This window comes from Miniopterus schreibersii, assembly GCF_964146895.1.
Source record: "Miniopterus schreibersii genome assembly, chromosome: 15".
Lineage (NCBI taxonomy): Eukaryota > Metazoa > Chordata > Mammalia > Chiroptera > Miniopteridae > Miniopterus > Miniopterus schreibersii.
Genome location: NC_138115.1, coordinates 42259649 through 42282146, shown reverse-complemented (window position 1 = coordinate 42282146; position 22498 = coordinate 42259649). Strand labels below are relative to the sequence as shown.

The following is a 22498-nucleotide window of genomic DNA, read 5'->3' as shown; positions in this document are numbered from 1 at the left end:
AATCAGAATTTTTCTCTAAACAGAATATATTTGAAATATGAATCAAAACAAGATAACAAGGAAACCCTCTATGCTTAAAAGTTAAATACTAAATAACCCATGAATCAGAAGAAATTATAATGGAAATTAAAATACATTTTGATTTCAATGATAATGAAAATACTATATATCAAACTTACTCAATGTAGCTAAAATACTGATTAGTGGGAAGTTTATGGCTTTAACATGAATACATTAATAACAAAAAAGTTTGGAAATTATTGAGCAAACTTTATCAGAAAGTCAGGAAAAAACACAATAAACTTAAGAATGTGGGAGGAAGGAAATAAATTGAAATTAATACAATAGAAGACAAACATTTAATAGATCATCAATAAAGTCAAAATTTCTTTGGGTTAAGAAATCTAATAAAATTGGTAAACTTCAATACTTGGATTGTTTGTCTTCCACTTGTTGAGTTGTATGAGTTCTTTGTACACTCTGAAAATTAGCCCCTTATCAGATGTATCCTTGGCAAATACGTTCTCCCATACCGTGGGGTTCCTCTGTATTTTGAGGATAATTTCTTTTGCTGTGCATTAGTTTTTTAGTTTGAAGTAGTCCCATTTGTTTATTTTTTCCTTTGTTTCCCTTGCCGTAGGAGATGTATTGGTGACTTTACTGCCCATGTTGTCTTCCAGGATTTTTATGGTTTCGCGACTTAAATTTAAGTCTTTTATCCATTTTGAATTTATTCTTGTGTATGGAGTAAGTTTGTTACCTAGTTTCATTTTTTTGCATGTACCGACCCAATTTTCTCAACACCATTTATTGAAGAGACTATCTTTACTTCATTGTATGCTCTTGCCTCCTTTGTAAAATATTAATTCACCCTACAATCCAATTAAAAAAATGGGCAAAGGACTTGAATAGACACTTCTCCAAAGAAAACATACAGATGGCCAAGAGACATATGAAAAAATGCTCAACACCACTAATTATCAGAAAGATGCAAATTAAAACCACAATGAGATATCACTTCACACCTGTCAGAATGGCCACCATCAACAAATGACATGCGCTGGTGAAGATGTAGAGAAAGGGGAATCCAGGTACACTGCTGGTGGAATGCAGGCTAGTGCAGCCACATAAGGCTCCTCAAAAAATTAAAAATGGAACTGCCTTTAGACCCAGTGATCCCACTTCTAGGAATATATCCTAAGAATCCTGAAACACTAATCAGGAAGAATTTATGCACCCCTATGTTCATAGCAGCACAGTTTACAATAACTAAGATCTGGAAACAACCCAAGTTTCCATCAGCAGATAAGTAGGTAAAAATGCTGTGGGACATTTACACCATGGAATACAATGCAGCTGCAAAGAAGGATCTCTTACCCTTTGGTACAGTATGGATGGACCTGGAGAATATTATGCTAAGCGAAATAAGCCAGGCAGAGAAAGACAAATATCACATGATCTCACTCATATGTGGCATCTAAAGAACATAATAAACTGATGAACAAATAGATTCAGAGACACAGAAGCATGGAACAGACTAACGAATCTCTGAGGGAAGGTGGCGGGTGGGGTGGGGAGAGATTAACTAAAGAATTTACATGCATATATGCATAGCCCACAGACAATAGTGTCGTGAAGGCCTGGGGTGAGTAGGTGCAGGGTGGAAGGAGTCAAGGGGGGAAAAAGGGACATCTATAATATTTTCAACAATAAAGTAAAAAAAGAAAAAACCCACAATATAAACATGCATGTCTCCCCAATAGGTGTCGTCTTTCACTTCCTCTTAAATATTCTCCCTACATCACAAATACTAAAAATATTTTCCCTGAAGTCATCTTCTGAATATAATAATTCCCCGTGAACTATGACTGATATTCAGTTCCTAGAGTAATTTAGGACAGATCTGGGACACAAGCACACAAATAATCTGAACTAAGGATACAGGATAACAAGAGATCCCCATCCCCTCACAGCCTTCACCATTTGTCGGAAATAGTGGTAGTGTGAGATAACACAAAAACAGGTAGGGATGTGAGGGGTGGGGGTGGAATAGTGTCAAGAAAAGAGATTTAGAAAATTAACTCTGGCTAATAAACCACAGAACATTTCATTAGTTAACTATACAAAGTTTTCAAGAATCCTCATCATCTTAGCAGTTTATGAATTACTCAACTATAAAATTTTATGGTATGAACATAAATAACTGCAAATATACTTACAGTACCACCTACTATTCTTCCTAGTGGATACCATGCTCTTTCATCAAACCAATTTAAAAATTCATAGAACCCATGAGATGCAAGATGATGTGTTGATCTATAGTTAAACCTGGAGAAAACAAGAAAAAAAGAATTATTACAAAACTGCTTCCTAGAAACAGTTCTTTCTAATATTATACTTTAAATATAAGTGTCTTTACAGTTAAGTCTATGGCTATATAAATATATATTTTATAGCAATTTTCCTCAAACTTGAATAACAAATTATTTTCCAAGAAATAGGCTCATTCCTCTAATATGACTAAAAGCAAAGTACCTCCCACTCCAATGACTACCAACCAGTTATGCTCAATGTCTACAAAACTACTAATGCTCAAGTTAACATTTGGCCATTGCTTGGGGTACAAATGGTACACAGCTGCATTTGAGTAAAAAAACCGGGTGAGAGTACATAAAATTCACCAAATGGTCAAAGAGGTCAATGGCTCTCAAAAAATTAAGAACTACTGGCAGAAGATATCACCAAAATGAAAGGAGCACATTTGACAGTCACATTCAATCCTAAAACCCTAAAAATTACAGGCTAAAGAATATATCACAATAGTACTAAAGCCATAAGAATAAAATTATAATAGTACTGTGTAACAGCAATGGAAGACATAAGACAAATAGGAAGAAATGAAAATGAAAAAACCACAGCCCAAACCACAAACAGAAGTAAACTGCAAACCATATTTCATTTACAGCAGCTATGGGGGGCAGGAGAAAATCCTTCAGAAATCCTCAGAGTAATGGCATTAGGAACAACTAGCCAGGCAGGTGGATCCCCTTCCCCTACCATTGCCAAGCAAGGAAGTGTCTGCACTACATATGTTCACAAGTGAATCAAAAAGCAGAACAATGCTGGACAGAAAGAACATGAAAAGGAAATCCTTATATCCAATATTAGTTTGATATATCCTTCCCAGCAGCAAGTCACGACTCTCCTTCCCACAATCACTAGCTCTAATAAGTAAGCACTGTTGCATTTTTAGACAGACTTGATCAAATACCAACAAAAAAAGCACACACTCAAAAATCAAACATTTGAGAAAAGTGAGCAACATAAAAGCTAAGTATCAAAATCAACTAATGGAAAACTTAATAACATAGGAAACAGAAATAAGAATATCATCAGGGGGCCAAGATAAGCAACAGTGACCAGAAAGGAAGTATAACCTAGAGGTTAAGAGTGAAGGTGTTAGAATCATATTGCCTGGCTTTGAATCTTAGTTCTACACTTTACTAGCTTTGTGACCTTGGTTACGAAAATGACTTATATTCTCTGTACTCTAGTTTCTTCATCTGTAAAAGAGGGATAACAACAGCACCTACATCATAAGGTAGCTGACGAGTAAAAACATAAAGTCTCTAAAGCACTTGAAGGCTACTGCTACTATTATTATAAAATAAAGACCTATGATAAAAGAAACATACATCTGAGTGTCAAAAATGATTGTCAAGATAAACAAGACAGGCTAAATAGTAAAAAGTTCAAAAATGAAAAGTATTTTGAGAACTGATGTCAGCAAGGTCGCATAGTAGCAGACACCAGTCTTCATCCCACCCACCCACCAAGAGAAAAGGAAACAGACAGCTATCCATTAAGGAAAATATCCCTGGGAAGGTTCAAGTGTATATTTAAGATCCTACAGCAGCACAATGAAGCAAAAGATGGAGAATAGCCACACAGAAACTATTGGTAGGGAGAAAGGCTTAGCTGAGACATCTGAAGACAGGTATGAACAAAGAAGGGAGGAGGCTATCAGTATCAGCCACGTGGTAGGTGCCATCATAGTCCCTGTGCATAAGCATGGGTACACTTTATTTTCCAAGAGTTGCTATCTTTCATTTTTCTTCCACCCAACACAGGCTTGTTTTACGCCAACCCCTCTTGCCATCATAGACAAGCTTGCCACATAAATATTACACTACTTTGGGACAATGTCTAATGATAACATGAAAATAATGTATACTATCATTTGTGTATCTGATATATCAAAAAGAAAGGAGAAAGAATAGGAAAGTATTTTTTCTCACAGAATTTTTCCTTCATATTTTTAACCAGGAACAGGAACTAGGAATTTCTATTTGATCTAAAAAAAGCCATTCATTTTTATAAGACAGATGTTATGCATGGTTCAAAAACTCATCTGATAGAAAGCAAAGTCTCGGTTCTCATGAAAAGAAAAAAAGATTGCAAGACAGATATGTTAACATGTTAATTCTGTTGATCCTATTGGCCATTATTGTAACATCTTCCAAGAGATAGTCTTCTTTACTAATCATCACCAAAATCTATCAGTATTTTGATTTGAACAAATTACTTATGAGATTTAAAGTTTAACAATTAGTTCTGCATCTCTTCCTCTTTCCTGTTATTAAGTATTTTCTAATAACATAGAAATTAAGTATGGTTGTTTCTGTTTTATCAAATTTAGAAGTAACATTTTTACTCTTTATCCCATTTTCCTTACATCTTGAAGCAGTCTTGTCACTGACAAGTGAGAAAATTATTCGTGTATCAATTTCATAAATGAAAAAAATCTATATAAGACTTATTTTGTCTGTCTTAAGAAGTCATTCTCCCTCTTTCTCTTTCTGAAGGAAAAATGCCAAAAATCTGTAGTGGTGGGAAATTTGTAGTTCCTGTTGGATTTCACTTAGATTCAAGTAAGATATTATACTATGTAAAAGCAGAGCCTCCACCCTAAGTAAATCAATGGAAGCTTACCTTCTTCATTACATACTTCTAATACTTAACTATTTCAATTAGTCTCTTTTCCCTCTAGCATTAATCTAGGTTTTACATAAAAGAAAAAGGCTTTTCCTATTTCTTCAAATATAGTAGCAAAAACTGTAGTATGAAAACACAAGGAAGAAAAGCGGTCTTTTAATAAAGATATTGGCTTTATAGAAAAGATCGACTTTTCTAATTTCAGAGTTCCACATTGCTTCCTATGACCTCTGTTTAACTATGATCGGCTTTATTAAAATAAGAAAATCTATGTTAAGCTATATAAAAACTTGGCTCTTCCCTAAAGGAGACCATCTGAAAACCAAAATTCCAAATAAAACACACCTCGCTGAGACACAGTACCAAAGCCAAGCACCTCAAGGTATGTACTGTAATTTCTGTCCCTGAAACTGACCTGTCCATTTTTCTCTTCTCATTTAATGCTGACTTTTCTGCTCTACTTCATGCTTTAGAATTGGTAGGAAGTCTAAATATAATTTTTTAGACTTATCCTCACAAATATCTCAGTATATTAGTACTTCCAAGATAAATTTGCTTTATTCAACCTCTACAGATTATGATCCAGCAAATAAACTTCCGGAAACTCAGATTCTCCGAATCACACAGTTCTCTCAATAGCAGATTATCTTACTTGATCTCAGAGAAAGTATAGAGTCTTCACACCAACACTGTGAACTATGCCTTCACTGGGAACTTCTTTCAAACCAGCATACTAAATAAACAGCATGAATTTATTTATTAGGCTCCATCCTAAGTGAATAGTAATAACAAAAATAAATAGTGAACATTTAATGAGTGCTTATTATGAATTAGATACTGTTCTAATAAGTACCTTTAGTTCATTTAATCTGCATGACAACTTACTGAGATGGTTTGGTTTGGTCTCTAGGCAAAGATGAATGAGTCAATCTTCCTATAGTTAGCATTAAGCACAGTGCCTGGCATATATTAAGTTCAATGAATGTTTGTTAAAGTGCCACTGAACACTTTATGTATGACCCAATTTTAAAACATTTACCCACAAATGTCCCAAGTAAAGTGACTTAGTGCTAGTGTGAGGTTATGAATTGTGTAAAACGTTTTAACTCCCACTCTAAAATAAACTACTCATTCTACAGAAATGTACTATTCAAGTAGAAGGTAATAAAAGTAGTGTAATTGGTTTAATTAAATTTTCATTGTTTGAACACTCCATATACTTTAGTCAATGCTATCTGAGTTCCTCTTTATGTTCTGGCCTCTAAAGTCTTTCATCTTCTATATCACTCATAACACCATTCAGAGTTATATATAGAAATGAAAAACATCTGCTGCAGCCAAATGAATTTTTGTTCTACTTTTAAAAAAAATTAGTCTGAATAAGGGTTTAATTCCCACAATTACCAATCTCAGCACTTGATGTTGCCCTAACCTAAAACTATCCACACACCACATTTCTTACTATATTCTGGCCAAGGGGGTCTTATTTTTGTCCCTTCAATATGCCAAACTTATTCTTGCTTGGTGGAATGCTCTTAATTCAGATCTTCACAAGGCTAGCTAACTCACTATCAAACTGTCTTAATTCGCAAATCACATCAAAAAGGCCTCTTTCACTTCCACATCTATAGTGGTAGCCCCATCCCAGACACTAGCTAGCACATTTTTTTTTAAGAGCCTTTATCACTAACTAAAATTATCTTGATCTTTTTTTGTTTACATGTTTGCCTGCCAGAAAATAAATTCCATTACAACAGAGACCCTGTATATATATCCAAACACTTGGTGATATGCCTGGAACATACTTACCACACGATAATTATTTGTTAAATAATTTGAATGTTGAAGGTACCATTAGTACTAAAAACACTGCTCTACCATAGTTCACATATGCAATCAAAGCCTTTTAAAAAAAAAAAAAAAATCAGTGCTTTTTAAAATTCTAAAATCTATACGTGCAGCCACAAAGTATCAGATTTTTACATTCCTAAAAATTTTGCTAAGAAATATATATTTTCCCCTACAAAATTGGTATTATAATTGAGAACAAGCATTTCTGGCCAGAGGCTCCATAACAAAAATTAGGCTTACTGAAGGTAGAAGTTCATCTTCATCATTCTTACATCTATGTCTGAGACGGTTTGAAACCCAGAAGAGGCCAGTCTGTGGAACCCAGTAATTACAATTTAGTTCTGCCACCGAAAAGTTCAGAAAAAATCGTAAAAACAATGAAAAAATGAAGGGCACCAACTCAAATCATATCAAATACACTTTTACAATATTCAGCACAGGTAAACAACTCGATACGGAGTAATTTCTTGCTGACCTTAAAAGTTTATGTTTCTAAAAAGTTGGCAAAACCATCAACTGGCAATGAAAAAAAAAATCATAAAAAAAACAGAGGGAGAAACAGGGTTTTTCATCTTTCTGGAGAAAAAGTCTCAGAGAATCTGATGAAAATATGAACTCTCTCACCAGAATATACATAAAAATTCTGAAGAATTTTGAATTTATTTTTAGAAGACCCCCCCCAACACATAATTCAAAATAGAAAGGCACTGCTTTTTAGCAGTGAAAACTGCTCCGAGGTACCGTCTTCAATAGTTCAGAAAAAACTACACTTGAAATTGAGACTATACTTATTTTTCAAGCTTCTGACCCAGCCGTTAAATCACTTAAAATTTAATATTACTTCATCAAGGAAAATAGTAACACCACCACCACAAGGAACAGCACTAGTTAATTAAGTGCTATGTAACCACCTGGTTCTTTTTCAAATTACTGCCGAGCTTAAGGCCTTTTCGTATCAAAAAAGTAGAACGATAGGGTCTCCTTTCTTTGCCCTATATTTCAAGAAATTAAGGAGAGATGGCAGGATGCAATTCAGAAGAAAATAGGATAATTGTTTAGCTTTCATTTGTTTAAGAGTAATAACATAAAATAAACTTCACATTTTTATTAGAAATCTGATTTTAAAATTTTGCTATACAAATATATAAACACTGACCTATATCAAACCATAGTTGGCAAAGTTATAGAGATTACTCTACAAACACTTAAACAGATGTCTTTTGTGCATTCTAGAACAGAAAAACCTAGAAGATGCATAAAGAAAAACTCTGAATACAAGATTCTGTTACATGCAAATAATTTTCTTTAAAAATGCAACCAAAAAATATGGATACCAACTTATGAATAAATTATAGTTTACAAATAACTTTTGACTCACTGCCAATAAGCCTGGGCATTATACATATAAGTATACAGTCTAAGAGCCAAAGGTAAACTTGGTCCCTGACCTTATGAAGCTGACAATCTTGCAGGAGGGACAGGCAATAAGCAAATACAAGGGGAAAAGGGAACAGACAGGATAAAGGACACCTGACATTTTTTTCCCCCATTTAAGAAATCTGAAGTACAATTTACATGCATTAAAATACATCACCCTCATTGATTCAATGAGTTTTGATAATTTTATACATAAACTATCACCTCAGAAAGTTCCCACATGCACTTTTCCAGTCACTTCCACACACACCCAATACTTCTGAATTCTTTCACCATAGATTCATTTGTTCTTGGATTGAATATAAATGAATCATAGATTCTACTTTCTAAGATGTCTGGCTTCTTTCACTCAACATAATGTTTTTGAGATTTATTCACGTAGCATCAGTTTGTTCCTTTTTTGTTGCTGAGTAGTACTCCATTTTATGAATATGACAATTCATTCTCCTTTCAAAATACATGAGTTGTTTCCAGTTAAGGCAATAAATAATAAGGTTGTACATTCTTGTTCTTATAAAATATAAATGAGCATTCCTATAAGTCTTTTTTGAGGACATGTGTTTTCAATTTTTGGGGTAAATATTTAGCAATTCCACCCCTAGTTATAGAGTACACATATATTTAAAAATATTAAATAGCTCTCCAAAGTACACTCCCACCAGTATAAGAGTTCTACTTTACTCTCTATCAAGTTTTTTTATTTTTTCAGAGTCCACCAGCACTGTGCAGTGTACCAGGAACACTAGTATACAGGACAGACCTGTCCTTCTAAAGCTCTCATGGAAGGCTTTTACAAATGACACCTAACAAAAACCTTACTGGGCTGTTCAGCAAAAAGGCAGGAAAGAATAGAAGTAGTCTCCAAAGAACATGTGCAAGGGCTAAGAAAGGCAGATAGATCATTTTCATAACACTAACAGAAAATAAACCTAGGTCAAATTTTTTATGGCAAAAATATGCTTTGAAAAACAAATGAGGAAGCAACCTAGAAATAGTAAGTTTTTAAAAGTTGATTGTCTTAAAACTATATTTGTATTTAATTCTCTATGTTCTCATAGTGTCATGTTTTTTCACTGCATTTGTCATTCTTAACTGTTCCAAGTCTAGATCCCAAGTCCCAAGACTAGAATCCTATAGATTTGGACTCACCCAAATCCTATAGATTTGCCACCTGGCAAATACATAACATTCAGAGATGGAAAAGGTTAATTAAGGGCATTTGTATAGTTTTCTATTGCTGCGTAACAAATTACAACAAACTTAATGGCTTAAGACGACATACATTCATCATCTCATGGTTTTCATGGATCAGAAGTCCAGTGCAGCTTAACTATATCCCCTGCTTAGGGTCTCACATGACTACAATCAAAGTGTCTCCAGAGTTGGGTTTTTATTTGAAGGCTGAATTAGGGTAATAATTTACTTCCAAGCTCACTTAGGTTACTGGTAGAATCCATTTCCTTGATGCTGGCTGTTGGTTGGAGCCTCATATAGGCTGCCTGCAGTTCCTTGCCAAGTGGACTTCAACAACATGGCTGCTTAATTCATAACTCCAGCAAGGGGAGACTGGACAAAGTCCAGTGATAAGATAAAGTTTTATATAACATAACATAATCATGGAAGCTACATCACACCACTCTAGCTTCTGTCCAATCCTCTATTCTTCAAACAGACAGGCTCTTTCAAAAATAATTCATTCTATGAAAAGATTTATACAGTCAATTATAACTCTCCAAGTTTGTTTGCAAAGTACAGTGTTATAAGATTTTACAAAATTAGCCAGGTTAATTCACCTAGTAAATGAGAAGGCAACTAGTGCCATCAACAGAAATTACCAGTTATGGATGCCAATGTAAGTGTAAGAGAATTAAGAAATAAAAAAAAGGAATAGAATTCCAGAAGGAGAAAATAAAAACAGAAATGAAGAGCACAGTGTTAGAACACCAGTGATTACATCCAGGATTAAAGGTTTTCTTCTGTTCCTTCTCTTCTCCTTTACCCTGTCACTAGGAACTCTCAGACTACATAAGGTACCAGATATACAGAAGTCCCATTAGTTGGCATACTTCATACATACACAAAATTCAGCACTAATAGAAACAGAAAACAACCAAGGTATAAGAAAAGTACAAAGCAGCTAAGGCCACAAACTATACCTTTTATTAGATGGCAGGATCAAAAACAAAAACAAGCCAGACATGCTAATTAAATAAGTACACCAGATAGAAAAAAATCCAGTCTACTAAGACTCTAAAACTATCTAAATCCAATCCTGCCACATGATACATATGAACACTGTCTAATCATATTAAACACAAAGCTAACTTTATTACTTCAACTATGGAAACTCATATGTGAGGATATATTCAAGCCTAGTGTGATTATAGAGATTCATATCAATGTTTAAGTAACAGCAAAACAATAGAATTTCAAAGGATTATTAATGATACAGAATAAGAAGTAATTTGTTTTACTAGGTCAATTCTGAAGTTTGAAAAGACCTACAAATACACAGATTAACCGCTGCCATACCACCCAATTACCATTACTCATTTACATACAAGCAGTTCCAACTGGGTGCAAAGACTACTCTCACTACTCTCTCTCCTCTTACAACTGATGGATAGGTCATTCTGATTTCAAGATCTTTCATAAGCAGACAGCAGGTTGTATGTATCAGATTGACAAACTACTTGTTTTCACTCTACTTTAGAGCAGCACATGGAAGAAAACAAAGGTGATTATTCAAAAGCTGAAAACATCCTGCAGACCTCTTAGAGCTTCTCTATACCCTCCCACTTAAGCTAAGGTGCATTACAAATCAAATGATATTAAATTCATAAGAACACAGAGAGCAAAACTTCTTCCAAATACATATTAATTGAAAACAAGATCACTATTTTAGTCTTATCTCTTAACCTTTGCCTTAACTGGCAGTGACACCTATCAATTTCCATAAGTATCCATTTGAAAAAGGAGGGAGCCTCTTCTCTTTTATAATAAAAGATACTTAAACTAATTGGGGGAAAAAGGAAAGAACAATAAGAAGCTGGCACCAAAAAATTACATCAAAATAAGAGGTTGATATAAATGTCCTAGTGATGCTCAAAAAAAAATAAATAAATAAAAATCTAGGATTTTTTGCTTGGTTAAATCCAATACAGATTGAAATCTAAAAATCCTAGACAAAAGGCAGCTAACATGTGCTTGTATGTATTTTTTCTCGCTACATAGGACACACACGTGTATGTAATACACGTTTAAGTTAGGCACACATTCATATATTATAGAAACAAGATCTCCAACAAATGTTACATATAAACATGTTATATCTACATTTACTTATTATTAGGTTAGATTATTATCTAACTTACTGACATTATATAATAATTACATAAGTAAAATTTCCAACTAACAAGCATTATATAAATATATATTATCATACATATATTTAAGTCAGGACACATATTCACATACTACAGAAATAAGATTTCCAACTAATAAACATTATATGTAGTAATAATATCCAATTATTATATAGTAATAGTATCTCATAATTTGCTATGATTAAAGAACCAGAATTGTTTGGCCAACTAATAAGCTCATAAGAGAAATGAACATCATTCGGGCCTGGGCAATGACATCAAGAGATAAACTAAAATAAAACAATCACTCAAAATAAGCAACGTATATAAGCTTCTCTGGACATCTTAAGTTTTAAGATTTAAGGGGGGGCATATTCATAAGTTACAGAGCAATGTTAAAATCTGACATATTACTAAGTACTGAAGACCTGGGTGTCAAAATACTCAACTTAGTCACCAAAATAAATTGGTGGGATGGTATAAATGAACACTCATTTGTTTGGTTTTGAAAAATACATATGCTCCCAGTATAATATGGATATACTTGATGTTCACAAAAATTATGTTACTTTTAAAAAAAGATTTCAAACCTGCCAGACTGTCAGTGCTAATTATAGCTCTATGACTTTGAGAAAGTCACTTAGTATGATTAGGCCTTAGGCTTCTATCAAATAAAGCAACTTAATCAGTCTTTCCCAAACTGCATTCCATGGAACACTAAAAAATCCTACAGTGATTCCTAAGTTAAATATGGTAAACACCAGGTTAAATAAAATTAACACTGTAGTCAAGAATTTCCCAGATGTAGTCAAGAATTTAACATACTAGTATGTACTGTAAAAAATAAGTGGATGGGCTATGCAGTTTTTTCCATGTTTAAATTATAAGTTATTTTGTTTTGAACTACAATCCCTAGGATATGTGTTCTGCACAATGTGCTTTGGCAATCACCATAACAAATAATTCGTGTTCTCTTCTAGGCATGAAGTTCATTCTATATTCCATAAAAACCAAAAGTTGATCCAATTTACCTAGTTTTTATCATCACCCCCTTTACAAACAGAAAAGTATCAGTAAAAATACTCAAGGAGTTAAAAAAAAAAGAATAGGACAGTGAATCAGTTTCCTCCCTACTTCTGAAAGGGGTTGAAGGTGAGGTGGTATGAAATACTGAACTACATGAAAATAATTTTATTAATTTCTATTAAAAAAGTATTAAACTTAGAGAGTAGCATGTTTTTGGTACACTATTTTAACATGTGTTTATTCTGAAAATTACAAATGCATTTACTGAATTTTAAATGAACTTAATCCCCCCTTTCCCCCCCCTTGTTTTTTAACAAATGGCATTACACTATACAATACTGGTGGAATCTGACATTACATGTAAGAATCTGGGAAAGGAAAGAACAAAAACAAATGAGAGCCTCAGTCATGCAATGCCTGGTATCACTGGTGGAAAACATTCCTAGTCAAAGTCTAAAGATGCTCTGTATTCCACTACAATAAGTAGAAGTACTATTATCATTTTCATTTCTGTCTCTGAATCTTAGATCCAAGAAATCTGATGACATGAAAATATGTCACGCTGCCTGAAGCATTGTTTCTACACTGGAAAGATGTACTGAGATGTCTGTCTTCAACATACAGAATTGTCATAATCAGAAACTATATTTATACACAGAACAATCTTCCTAAATTTGAGGGTTGGGAAGAAAGTGTCCACAAGTTTATTTCTGCATATTTTGAATTTGCTCAGGCAAACTGTTCATTTTTTTCAAAGTCCTGCACTGTGGAACTAACTCAAAATTGCTCTGTGGCATTTTCAGTTTTAAGGCAATTCAGCTGCATGGCTACAGTGTTCTGTGTTCTTTTTTAAGTACATAAAGCAAATATTTGCATATTAATTGTGAATCTCTGGCTTCTATTATAATTTAATAAAATTATTTTGACTATAATACTTAAGGATCTTAATTTCCACTATAAAGTATGGCGGTAGGGTCAGTGAAGAAAAAAAAAAATAAATCAGTCAATTCCTTTCTACTCTCTTCTGAAATCCATCATACCCTCAAAGTGAAGTGCTAACAAAACTAGCCTGGCTAACAAAAACACAAGTGTTTGAAATGGACTAGCTGATCCTGACCCAACTGAATAATTTTAAGTAAAAAATACTGAGGAATGGGAAAGGCAGGTAAGACTAGATAGAACCTGAAGCTGAATACTGGTTCTAGCTCTGTCACTCTGGGCAAGTCACTTGGCAACACCTGGCCTAAGCCTCCTCATAACAAAAGTCACACTTTATCTAAAACATTATAACCGACCATAAATGAATAAAAATTACTTGCAAATTTTTCTAAGTCTCAATCTTTTGGAAGGGAAGGGGTGTAACAAGTAGACTGATGGAAGCATCATGCTATTTCATAACTGTACATGTTTACACATGCTATTCTTTATACCAAAAATATCACCTGAGGCTGTCTGACTTCAAAGCCTATTCTCTTAACATACTAAGCAGTGCTTCTCTCATTTGTAAAATGGGGGTAATAAAGTATGTAAAATGGGAGTAATAAAATAGCTATCTCATACGATTGCTTAAGGACCAATAAACCACAAAATGTATTAAGATTTGCAACAAATTTAACCCAGATGTAGTCTCCCCTCCCTCAAAAAATCTAAAACCACCCAATAAAAAAACTAATCAAAGAAATGAAAATAAAAATAAACACACTGTGGTTGCCAGTCTCTAAAGATGGACCCAAAATAATTCTGTCCCTACCTCTATATGCATCTTCTTTGTGAGATAAACCTGTGTCTATGTAGAACAGTAAAACATAGTGTAAGAGATCCTGATCATTACAAACCTAGCCTTTAACTGTCCTGGCACCTTCCTCTCTTAGAATGCTTTCTTAGAACCCAGCCACCCTGCTGTGAGGCAGCCCAAGTAGCCACAAGAAGAAGCCAAAAGCCCCAGCTGAGCTCCTAATCAAGATTCCAGGTTACTCTAAACTGTCTAACATCCCAGCCATTCTAGTCCCAGCTGACTGTAGCCTATACAGCCTCCAGATAACTCCAATCATCTCAGCACCACAGCTGATACTATGAAGCTAAAGAACCTCCCACTGAATCCACAGAATTGTGAAGTAAGGAAATACTGTTTTGTCACTAAATTTTGGGGTGGTGTACTATATTTCTATAAATAATTGAAACATTATGACAAAATTCCCAGGTATATGCCCCAGCAAACATGAACATATTTGCATCACAGTAGCATTTCAAAAAACTGGAAACCCAAATGTCTATCAACCAGCCAATGTATAAATATGCAAGTCAAAGATTACATAGAAGAGATTACTACTTTTTTAAAGCCTGAAAGCAAAACTTAGCAATATGTTTCCTAGAGATACATACATGGGTTTTTGTTTGTTTGTTTTTGTGTTGTTTTTTATATGGCAGAGGAAATGTTTAACAAAACTCAGGACAATGGTTTCCTAGGATAGGCTAAAGAAGGAACTTAAATAGATGTGAAATTGGTAACGTTTTAGTTCTATAGTTGGTAGGGGTTTCTCACGTATTTATCATTATGTTCATAATTACGTATATGGGTATATACATTCTTATAGGCCAGTAGAATTTTCAATATAGCTTGATTTATAAAAACCTATATAACTTTATATTACATGGCAATTCACATCCAGTTATAACATCAAATACTAACGCACAGCAGGAAAAAACCATTGATCTGATCAAAATCATTCTGACCAAAAGAAATGTATTAAGAGCATTCAAGTTTGTCTTAAGAAATATTTTCTAATTTTAAAAGAGCTTATAAGTTGGAATCACGTTTCATATACTTAATCACTTGCCAACACATACTACCAAATTTGCACAGGTTTCAAGTTCCTATATAAAGATCCATGACCTTTGCTTTAACCTTTCTTTGAATCAAACTTAATATCTCCCAAATACTGTTTCTTAAAGGATCCTATCATACCTCTCCCATTCTTCCTAAAGATCAACACAGTGCTAAATTAATAAAGAAAACAGATTTGGGAAAAAATAAAAGTGGTAGCCATGGAAGACTGGAAGAGGAAAATATGGGAAACAATGTAAGAGAAATACAATCTATTCAAGATCCCATTATAGCTACACAAATAAAATTACACACAATCCAGGGTCAACAATCCTCTACAAAAATATCAATTCATTAAACAGTCTGTTCTTAGGATTCTCCTAAATTCCTTCAATTTACATCCCCTTGCAACATTTTCTTTCTCTCTCTCTTTCAAGAACTATAACCACCCCTTTCCTTATATAAATCTTAATATATATATATATACTTTAAAATGATCAACAGCTGGCAAAAACCACAGTTTAAAAACTAACAATTTTGCATTTATCTATTTGATCATCTTTTTTCTCTTGAAAGCCAGTGATATCTCCTTCCTTGCTTGCTCTTCTTGTACTCTCCGTGTCAATTGTAAGACTGAATCTGTCTGGACAGTTAGTACCTTTAAAAAAGTTGTCAGGATTATCTGGAGACAAAGCTGCTGACTCCAGCTTAAGAGTTCAATCCTGAAATAATTTTTGATCTTCAGAAGAGATGAACGCCTTCCTCTTTCTAGGTACTTTCTGCTACAAAAGAGCACACAACCTCCTCAGGTGGGTAAGAAACCTGGTTAACCAAATTATTGCTAAACTTTATTACCCACACACTTTCAATAACCCTTTGATCAATGAAGATGAACACTTAAAGCAATGCTGAGCAAAAAAGCAAAACAGAAGCCACAAGTGCATTTATCTAAAAGCTTTAAAATAGGCAACACTAAATTGTATTACTTAGGAATGCACATAGAATTATATTACCTATGAGGAAAAGCAAGGATGTAATTACTGTAAAAGTGGGGGTTGGGGATGAGAAAACACACACCAAGACTTCTGAGGTGGTGGCAATGTTCTATTTCTTAATCCGGGTGATGGTCACATGGGTGTTTATTTTATAATTGGTCACCACACTATAAATTAGGTTTATATACTTTTCAGAATGTGTTATTCCACCATAAAAAAAATTTAAAGACAAACTGAACACCTTTGTAGAACACACCCCTTGCTTATGAAAACATTTAAGACATTTTCACAGAGTATCTCAAAACTACAAGAGTGCTACCTTCCAGTACTTCTGTACTCCACTGTTTCTCCTGTGGATTACACAAGATGATATAATAATTTATTTTAATAATTAAACCTTCCTAAATAGGGTATATTGCACTTTACAGGAGTTATTGGTGTTTTAAGAATAGGCACGATGTGCTAAGAGTAGATCTGAAAAGTTCTCACAGCAAAAAAAATTTTAACTATATATGGTGATGAATGTTAACTATAGTATTGTGATAATAACTTTGAAATGTACACAAATATTGAATAATTATGTCATACACCTGAAACTAATATAATGTTACATGTGAAATTATACCTCAATTTAAAAAGAAAAGGCATTGAAAGAATATACGCACCCCTATGCAATTTACAATAGCTAAGATCTAGAAAGAGCCCAAGTGCCCATCAGTAGATGAGTGGATAAAAAAGCTGCGGGACATTCACACCATGGAATACTATGCAGCTGTAAAGAAGGAGGATCTCGTACCCTTTGGGACAGTATGGATAGACCTGGAGAATATTATGCTAAGTGAAATAAGCCAGGCAGAGAAAGACAAACATCACATGATCTTGCTTATACGTGGAATCTAAAGAACTTAATAAACTGATGAACAGAATAAAAAAGAAAAAGAAAAGGCATCAAGTGAATACAGCAGTCACAAGTGAGTTCCCAGTCATAATTCTTTTCACCAACTCTATTTCACCCATTTGGCCAGGAAGAAACAATAATTTAAGCTGTGCATATACTGAAATTTTAGAAATTATTATAAATTACTGTATTTTAATTTCTTAAATAGTATGGAAAACAGTATATGCTGCAATATTATCTATCTGTGCAGAGAGAGAGGGATCCAATAACTTAAGTTTAAAAACCAAATTCATTTGAAGTCATTTGTAAGTTGGAGAAATTGCTAGATATCACTAAAAAAAAAAAAGAACATGGTACTATGAAGAAAAATATTTGACTACCTGAGAACAGCTAATAAACCTAGAAGGCATGAAGTGAATTAAAAGGAAACCCCAAAAGAAACATTATCAACTAATCATTAACAATTTACTAATACAAACATAAAATTTCTTTATGTCTTCATGCAATATTTATTTCCCCTTGGATAAGAAAGAAGGATGAAAAAGGAAAAAAATAAAGCTTGAGAAAATCTATGGAAACTATTAACTTATGGAAACTTCAGGTAACTGATGCACACAATTTTAAAAATCACTAATTCTATAAGAAGTCAAACTTCACATAAAACCTGGTTCCACAGCTAAACTTGAATTGCCAACATTTCCAATATTGTGGTAGAAACTTGCTTCCCCTCATCTTCTGAAATAAGTTTTAAACAATTCCTCAAAAAGTCCCTTTAATGCAAAAATAGGTGCAAAGAAAACAGAAAAGAATCTAGCCAAGCTACAACTGTACCACCTTAGAAAAAGTACTTTGCCTAGAAAACAAGACAAGCCAATGTGTAAGTACTCTAAAAGTCCTTTAGGCTACATAATTCTGGGTCTACTCTGAAAGTTTAGCTTCCACCTCTCCTTAACTGGAATAGCTTAATACTTCCAACCTCATTAATATGAACTTGTTACAAACAAAGTAAGTCTAAATGAAAACAACATTCACTTGGATTCAATTACCTTTCTTTCCATTCAGCTATTCTCTTAAAATTCCCATCTCTGAAAATTCCCTAGTCACCCAGGTTTAAAAACTTCAAGCCATCATCAACTCTTCTCTCCTACATCAAAACAAAGCAATTTAGCCACCAACCAACTAGTGAGTTTAGCTAGAGCAGATTGTGTCAGACATTTTGATAGGCCAATACGTGAAGACTTAAATCAGGGCAGCTGATTTAAAAAGCAAATTAAATGGAGGACACTTTCATTTAAGCTGGCCGTGGAGGCAGAGGATGCAGTAAAAAGGACACAGACTTTGGAGACAGGCAGAGCTGTATCCTTCAAGCCTTGTGGGGACTACTAAATTAAATTATCTTTTATTTATAGAAATAAAAGATGTTACCTAATCTCAATTCTGAGATCTAAAATCAAGTTGTAAGACACTAAAAACTGAGTGTTTACTACCATTTAAACCATTTATTAAAGTTATCCTACAAAACTAAGTTCCACAGAAAGAAAAAAAAATGTCACAGATGATATCGTCAATTTAATTAGGGTACCAGTCACAATTTATTAGAAATTCACTTATTTGAAAATAGTACAAACTTCACCAACATAAAGGAATTCACCAACATATACAGATTATATTCCAAAATATGTTTAGCTGTCTTTCGTTTTGAACAATGAAAACATTTTTCCAAAGAAAATTCCAAATAGTGGTTAGGTTTCCTAGCGAGTCTACAAATGTTAGTTAACCTACATTTACCTAAAACATAAGAAATGCCTCTTCTAACCCTTACCCTCATCTAACACACTCCCCAATTCTACAGTATTGCCACTTTCTATGTAAAATTTTAAGTCCCTGGAAGACAAGGAAAGAAACCTTCTCAGAAAAAACTGGCTTAAAAACAAAAAATATCCACTAGAATCAGGTAAATCAAATAAAGGAGTGAAGATGGAGTAACTATTTACATTTCTTTCCCTTTCAATAGTATTAATTTGGTCCATGCATTATATTTGTGGTTCCCATATTACTTGAGAATGTCTTTCCTTTTTTCTATTTATTGTAAGGACTGACAGATGCCACTTTTGCAATCATACATAAACTAAATTAAACATTATATCTGAATAAAACATGGCAAAGAAAGAGCATGAAAAAGAAGACTCGGTAAGCAACAAGCTGACCAATAAAAGGCTTCTAATTTCAAAGAATTTAAAAGTTCCACATCAATTAAATCTAATAAAACCATCATAAATACCCTTCTTATAACTTCTGGATTTCTCCTCAGACATCAAATTTAGCAAAGTCAAGTTATTTAACACTGATGGGCTTACGATGTACTCAAGTAAGTTACTAACCAAAACTCAGAATGACTGAATCTTATTCTAATCTGCAGTCCAACTGAGAATCATTAAGAGTATTTATACCAATTATGTTCAAGTACTACAGAAAACAAATGCTTCCAAAAACAAGAGATCCTCTTTATCATGGAGTTGGGGAACAAAGATAACATTCTTTATATTACAATGAACAGTACATGATCAGTGTCTATAAGCAGGATTTAAGAACAGTAATGGACAGATAGAAGATGATAAAGTAAAATACTAACTGTAGAATCTAGGTGTTGAGTATGAATGTTCACTATAAAATTCTTTCAACTTTTCTGTATATTTGAAAATGTTCATAATATAACAGTTTAGAAATATGCAGATCTGTTGCATTGTGAGGTATTTTATAAACTTCATAATTCAGGTTAACTGCAGTATTGTCTCTCTCTAAGAGCATTAAGCTTTCAAAGTACACAAATTGAGAAAAAAATGATTCAGTCACTCAAAAATATTAATCTTTCCACCATTTCTGAGAGCAAGTATGCACTGATGAATACTAAGCTATTAAAAAAAAAGAACTTTTAACATTTTCTCATATTCCAAAGCACTCAAAACTTACTGAGAGCATAAAAATCAGAGACAGCTTAAGTATAGACAGGCTAGTAAATTTCCCCATATTCATAACTGAATTAGAGCCTAAAATATAAATCTATATTCTGAGTTTTTAATGCTTGGTATACAACCAATGTTGCCTTTATGCAAACTACATATGGCAGTAAAAGGTGGTCAGTCTTAGCCAAGTTAGCCCTCAAGAAAACTCTAAGGAAAAGAAAAAAATTTCCAGATCTTTGCTGACAGATCCTAACTCCCCAAGACCTACTATATGCCTCATGATTACTACCTATAGGAGCCACCACACTTTACCCCAAATGGGAGCAGGTCCAATCCAGCATCTCAAAGCACTACCTGCACCGCCTCCCTAAGTGTTCTTGTAACTTAAAATGGTCTCAAGAGCTCAAGGCTACAAAAATTTTAAATTACCATGAAATCAGTGACAATACACCTGTTCTGAAGTGCAGCTGAACTGCTGTTGCTAATAATTCCACACTTTTTAAGATTTAGGGACATTTTGTTGCTAAAACTGGCTTTATTACCTATTTTGTCTTCTTCGGAACTGAGGTCAATAGCCTCTTTTTGTCATCTGCAAAAGTGAAGAAAAACATGGAGATCTCAAAGCACAGGAAGTAGTCCCCAGCTTATGTTCCAAAGGTTTATCACTCCTTTTAAAACACGCTTTGTACTAATTAACCTATGTATACCATAGTGTCTATGAAAAATTGTATTCCAAGTTTCAACTCTAAACTGCAGCTTTCTGCCCTGTAAAAGATCATCTGTTGCCCTTTTACAGCTAACTGCAGCCCAAGCTCAAGGCTCAGAGACTTCTCACTACAGCTCTAGGGAGAATCCACTGTAACAAGTGCAGGCAGGGAAAAGGGAAGCTCTCCTTACATAGGGTGATTTCATATTGCTTCTCTGGGAAAAGCTACCCTAATTTACCAAGACAGTGGTTATGAAAAAGGTACTTAGTTAATATAATGTAAAAGTATGACAGTTACAACAAAAATTAGGAGTATATGCTCCAGATAAGAATAAGATAAAATTAAGTGTTGTTCAACTAGTTGGTCAACCAAATGTTTGGCAAGTAGAGAGAACATATTCTCAAACTGCTTCTTCATGTCTGATCAATGCAACTGATACGGGAGGAAGCTACTGAAGCGGTAAGAAAATCATTAGCAAAAATGCTGCTAAGCTCTAAGATGTGTACTGAACTTTAAAATGCAATAAACATATAATACTCAACATCATACACCACAACCTTACAGCTGGTGAGGTTAAAAAAAAAACCACCCTGAAAATTTAAAAAACAGTATAACTTTGTGACAGTGAGTCCCCTCCAATAGCTAACTAGAGTCTTACACAATTTAAGAACTGTCAATTTTATAGAAATAACAATCCAACAGAGAAAGTAAACTTTTCACTAAAAACACTTCAGAAATGAAGCCAGTAACAGAGCCATAAAAAAAGAGATCAGAGAAGCCAGAATAAACTGGTTTGTGCATACAGAACCTGAGAGGAACAGTTAAATATTATTAAAGGTTCATGTCCACTGCTAAATGTTAAAATGGTAATGAGAGACTCCCAAGCTAGTATATAACACTAGGATGTAAGACTGTAGATCAGTCAACATATTGGCACTATTAGTAGCTCTGAAGGAAAACTGCTTCAAAAATCCAGTTATAATGAATGACAAGCAATCTAGACCTAACCCTTTCTTTTAAATTTTTCAACAATGGATTATAAGAATGAGAAGCCTAATGACCTGAAATCTTTAAAAGATATGAAAAGTGAGCAAACAGGATTTCTTTTTGTCTTAAACCTAATTCTTTCATTAAAGTCACCTGTATTATACTTAAGTAGATCTCTAAGACCGAAGAGTTGTGTACCTTTAGATTCCTATGTGTTATAGAATTCAAATGTTACACATTTAGCTAAAGAATGATGTTTCTGAAATGTGTTTTTATACATAGAAAAACAGAAGTTAAACAAATTTTCATGTGGTAAAAAAGAGTTATGATCTTCAAGTATTTTTCTTTTTTAAAATACATCTTTATTGATTTCACAGAAAGGGAGGGAGAGGGAGAGAGAGAAACATCAATGATGAGAGAGTCACTGATCTGCTGCTTCCTGCATGCCCC

General features: G+C 33.8%; 1 protein-coding gene across 1 annotated transcript in view; it reads right to left on the bottom strand.

The window, feature by feature from the left end:
• STT3B (STT3 oligosaccharyltransferase complex catalytic subunit B) overlaps positions 1-22498 on the bottom strand; it is a 67185-nt gene that overhangs the window by 41886 nt on the left and 2801 nt on the right. Inside the window, exon 2 of the mRNA XM_081159259.1 lies at positions 2220-2328. Coding sequence (XP_081015385.1) covers positions 2220-2328 — 109 coding nt within the window. The remainder of the gene's footprint in view (positions 1-2219; positions 2329-22498) is intronic.